The sequence below is a fragment of the Mandrillus leucophaeus genome, unplaced genomic scaffold, assembly GCF_000951045.1.
Source record: "Mandrillus leucophaeus isolate KB7577 unplaced genomic scaffold, Mleu.le_1.0 Scaffold508, whole genome shotgun sequence".
In the NCBI taxonomy this organism is placed as follows: domain Eukaryota; kingdom Metazoa; phylum Chordata; class Mammalia; order Primates; family Cercopithecidae; genus Mandrillus; species Mandrillus leucophaeus.
Genome location: NW_012105453.1, coordinates 1,056,919 through 1,062,057, shown reverse-complemented (window position 1 = coordinate 1,062,057; position 5,139 = coordinate 1,056,919). Strand labels below are relative to the sequence as shown.

Sequence of the window (5,139 nt, the reverse complement as noted above, 5' to 3'; positions counted from 1 at the left end):
TGTCGTCTGTCCGTGTGTGTGTGATAGCCCTAGTAAACGTCCAGTGCTTTCTCGAGCTAGAGGTCTGTGTTCTTCGGTGTCTGTAGGTCCGTCCCATCCGAATGCTTCTGATTTTCTACCCCCGTATCACTTTCTATTTCTCTGCAGCGTCCATCGATCGCCCTGGTGGGAGCTTAGAAGGCGGCAGGCGAAGAGGGGTAGGAGGGGGGAGAGCCGAGGAGAAGCAGAGGGGGTGGCAGGCGTGGGGATCTGCTGAGCCGGCACTGCACCGGGTCCTAGCAAGGCTCTCGGAGGGGAGGGGAGGCCAGGGCAACCCCCGAAGCCATGGCCCAGTCCGCTAGAACGGCACTGCATTAAGGCACCTGGGATCAGGAAGAAATATCTAAACAACAACAACAACAAAAAGCCAACAAACCCCCAAATCCAAACCCGACCCTCTGCAAAAAGCGGCACCCGGCCCGCAGGCGAGGGGGATTCCAAATTGAGTACAAGGCAGGGTGGAGGGGAAGGCAGCGAGAGGCAAAGTCGCAGATCTCCCGACCTGCTCATTTCGAAGCCCCTCCCCCTGGGCGTGAGGGAGACGCGCACTCCGGTGGGGGGGCCGCTTGGGTCCCCCCCACCCCTGGTCCCTGGCTGTTTCCCACCCCGGGCTCTCTCCTGGCCTCCCACCCCCGCGCCCGGCTTTCACCATGACGGTGATGTCTGGGGAGAACGTGGACGAGGCTTCGGCCGCCCCGGGCCACCCCCAGGATGGCAGCTACCCCCGGCAGACCGACCACGACGACCACGAGTGCTGCGAGCGCGTGGTGATCAACATCTCCGGGCTGCGCTTCGAGACGCAGCTCAAGACCCTGGCGCAGTTCCCCAACACGCTGCTGGGCAACCCTAAGAAACGCATGCGCTACTTCGACCCCCTGAGGAACGAGTACTTCTTCGACCGCAACCGGCCCAGCTTCGACGCCATCCTCTACTACTACCAGTCGGGGGGCCGCCTGCGGAGGCCGGTCAACGTGCCCCTGGACATGTTCTCCGAGGAGATCAAGTTTTACGAGTTGGGCGAGGAGGCCATGGAGAAGTTCCGGGAGGACGAGGGCTTCATCAAGGAGGAGGAGCGTCCTCTACCCGAGAAGGAGTACCAGCGCCAGGTGTGGCTGCTCTTCGAGTACCCCGAGAGTTCGGGGCCCGCCAGGGTCATTGCCATCGTCTCCGTCATGGTCATCCTCATCTCCATCGTCATCTTTTGCCTGGAGACGCTCCCCGAGCTGAAGGATGACAAGGACTTCACGGGCACCGTCCACCGCATCGACAACACCACGGTCATCTACAATTCCAACATCTTCACGGACCCCTTCTTCATCGTGGAAACGCTGTGTATCATCTGGTTCTCCTTCGAGCTGGTGGTGCGCTTCTTCGCCTGCCCCAGCAAGACGGACTTCTTCAAAAACATCATGAACTTCATCGACATTGTGGCCATCATTCCTTATTTCATCACCCTGGGCACCGAGATAGCTGAGCAGGAAGGAAACCAGAAGGGCGAGCAGGCCACCTCCCTGGCCATCCTCAGGGTCATCCGCTTGGTAAGGGTTTTTAGAATCTTCAAGCTCTCCCGCCACTCTAAGGGCCTCCAGATCCTGGGCCAGACCCTCAAAGCTAGTATGAGAGAGCTAGGGCTGCTCATCTTTTTCCTCTTCATCGGCGTCATCCTGTTTTCTAGTGCAGTGTACTTTGCCGAGGCGGAAGAAGCTGAGTCGCACTTCTCCAGTATCCCCGATGCTTTCTGGTGGGCGGTGGTGTCCATGACCACTGTAGGATACGGTGACATGTACCCTGTGACAATTGGAGGCAAGATCGTGGGCTCCTTGTGTGCCATCGCTGGTGTGCTGACAATTGCCCTGCCCGTACCTGTCATTGTGTCCAATTTCAACTATTTCTACCACCGAGAAACTGAGGGGGAAGAGCAGGCTCAGTTGCTCCACGTCAGTTCCCCTAACTTAGCCTCTGACAGTGACCTCAGTCGCCGCAGTTCCTCTACTATGAGCAAGTCTGAGTACATGGAGATCGAAGAGGATATGAATAATAGCATAGCCCATTATAGACAGGTCAATATCAGAACTGGCAATTGCACCACAGCTAACCAAAACTGCGTTAATAAGAGCAAGCTACTGACCGATGTTTAAAAAACAAAAGCAAGCAAACAAAAAAGCCCCACTTAGCAGCTCAAAAGACTTAAAAAACAGAACAGAAAAACCTGGTGACTCATGTCACGCTTTGTAGATACTTTACTAAGTAGACTTCGAATGCTCTATTTAACTGTCAATGCATTGTTGCATTGAGGATTTTGGGGGTGGTGAACCAGAAGCTTTCAAGATCCATGACAATAAACTATTTTCCTTTTATTAAAAAATGGGAAAAGAGAGAGTATTTTCTAAAACTGGCTTAAAAAGATTAGTCCATGAACTCGTCTAGGTAAAACAATAATCATATGCTTCCCCAAACTGAAACATTTTTAATGCTTTGGTTTCTTTAACTTTTTTAAAAACTCAAAACAAGATGATCGCTTAGAAATATAAAACTAAAATTTGCATGGGACTCCAGTAAAAAATCTTTGCAAACTGCATAGCACATTGAAGACAGTGCATCAGATGTATTATATGTAACATGATAGACCAGCCAAAATGGACAATGAATAGATATTTTTATTTCGATCAACTGAACTGCATATTACAAGGTGAAAAAAGAAAACTCCAATTGCTTAAGACTGGTTCACAAAGCACCTTATAAATTGGATACTGGTCCTGATCTGTAGGGATTTCCTCCTGGGCCCATTCTCTTTCTAATCCAGATTGTTCTCTAAGAAAAAGATAACTGAATTAAATTAATTGATTCATCTGCAGTGCTGCTAAATTTTCTCAACTGCAGATGAGCCAAATACAGGTCTTTTCTCACCAGGCCTGCACTCCGACCCCTGGCTTTCAGAACTGGATGTAAAACCTTAGCCTCCTTATTGCAAGAGAGCACAAATGAAGTTAAATGTAAGCATGTTTGAATCTGATACAATTTATTTTATAATCGCATGCTGAGAAGTTAGCCCAGACAATAGGGGATAAGCTTAAGTTGAAATCGATTCTTCTAAAAATAGATCCTTTTTCATTTGCATTCACCAAAAGTGCACTCCTCCATTTATTAACTATTTTATTAGTAAATAAAGTACTGTATTTAAGTGCATATGTTAGTCAGATGGGAACAATAACTTTTTGGAGCTCAAAGCATGTTCTCTTACTCAGCATTATGGCCTATTTGACTAAGATGTACCTTGAATTAATTAATGCATGATTTCAGTAATAAAAATCTAAAAAGTAATAAAAATTACAAGTCTGTGGGATGAAAGGCCCAATAGAAATTATGGGGGGTGGGGGTGGGGGCACTCAGTCAATTTTCCTGCCTTTGCTCAGGGAAATACCAGGTTTTTTGTGCAGGTATAGGCGGAGAGAGGACCAATATGCCCATCCCTTAAAGGGAAGCCATGTGAAAAACTAAATAAATCATCAAGGTATATATAGCAACACCTAAGAACAAGTATTCTTTCTAGCTGAAGACAAACACAAGCAACACAAACAAACAAACAAAAAAAAAAGGTGCAATACTGCATGTTTTTTGGTGCATTCTTAGGATGTAAATGAAAATGTTTCTCTATTGTATGCATCCAAAGCAGAGCTGATTTTTTTTCTTTGCAGTCATTATTTGAAGTCTGCAGAGACTTCAGCCCTCCCCTTGAGGCTCCCTGAAGAAACTAAACCAATTGATTTAATAGTTGCTTAGTGCCTTTATCCTGTACCCACAGTGAACTGCAGAAAGTGCCTCCTTGACACAGCTGAGAAGTTAGGTAACAAAAGTGGGGAAGGGTTGGGGCACAGACCTTTTGCTTTTTCTTTTTCCATTCTCGCTCTCTCATTTCACCACTGTGAGAAGACCACACCACCCTAAACCCTGGAGAGGAGAGTCCCAGGAGGGTGCTGTCTCTCTGGCCATCTACTAGCATTGGTCCCTTTGACAGCCTGACGCTGGATGTGAACTGAGACCCATCTTTGAAGTGGACGTGAACTGTGAACTTGTTTTTTCCTCTTCTCCACCAGAAGCCAAGATAAACTTTTTGGGAATTTGTTTCCTATCGAGGGCCACTTTGGACACACAAGGCTTCCTCAGGTCCAGTGTAGTGCTCCTGGCACCTTTCCTTATTCTTTCTCTGTTAGTAACAGCACTTTGCAAATCTCTCTGATGGTCCAATCTTTTCGGGCATTGTTGTGGATGTGGGAACACTCAGTTCATAATAACCTTTCCTAGGCCTTCCCTCCCGGTCTACCCCTTTCAGATATTTCCTATGACGCTCCTATGACCTTCCCACCTGGCAGTCACTTCACAGGCTGAACATCTAACTTCTGCTGCCCCAGTCGCTCAGCCCAGAGAATGGTGGGGACCCTGTTCCTGGCTGGAAGACAGCCACGGAACACAGGCCTCTGGAGCTTGGCAGCTGTCCACCCGTGGAGAGGTACTCACAGCCTTTTTAAGGACCCTGAGGTGGGGAATCTTCATTCTGCGCTTAGCATGTGGCTGCCTGTTACCTGACATTCTGGCCCAGCTTCTTCCGAAAATCTGTTCTGTTTCTCCCACCCCTTTCCCCCATCCTGTCCTAGAACTAGCAGTGAGGCAGTCACCCTAGAAACTCGAGTTACACCCATTCTGGCTAACTCGATTAAAAGAAAGAACATGGATATCTTTTTTTCCTATGTGACTTCTGTGAATCTGTGAGATGAACACAACACACATCGTGGAAGATGAAGGGCCAAGAACTGCACGGCATTCGACTACAGGGCATTAAACCCTCCCATGTGATGTCTCCTTCTCGTCTGAACCTTAACTCATTCTGGTGATTCCTTTCCTACTTGCTTAAAAATCCCCAATTAGGAAAAAAATGCCAACCTCCTGCCAGTCCTGGGGATATCTTGATCTTTCATTTCAACGTTGAGGTCTAGTGCACACAGAACTTGAAACACCGCACTCTGTCAACAGCAATAATCCACTCGGTACTGTGGGATGGATGGGTTAATGGATGAGAAAATGGCACCAAGACTGACTTTGGGT

The 5,139-nt window shown here is 48.2% G+C and overlaps 1 protein-coding gene across 1 annotated transcript; it reads left to right on the top strand.

Annotated features, from left to right (window-relative positions):
• Positions 1-602: 602 nt before the first annotated feature.
• KCNA1 (potassium channel, voltage gated shaker related subfamily A, member 1) lies at positions 603-2,222 on the top strand. The gene has a single exon (XM_011996271.1). It carries the CDS (start codon positions 690-692, stop codon positions 2,175-2,177), a length of 1,488 nt encoding a protein of 495 aa, XP_011851661.1. The 5' UTR covers positions 603-689; the 3' UTR covers positions 2,178-2,222.
• Positions 2,223-5,139: the final 2,917 nt, after the last annotated feature.

What these genes read in the sequence shown, in the direction of transcription:
- KCNA1 (XM_011996271.1), top strand. Translation starts at nt 690, where the DNA reads ATGACGGTGATGTCTGGGGAGAACGTGGACGAGGCTTCGGCCGCCCCG.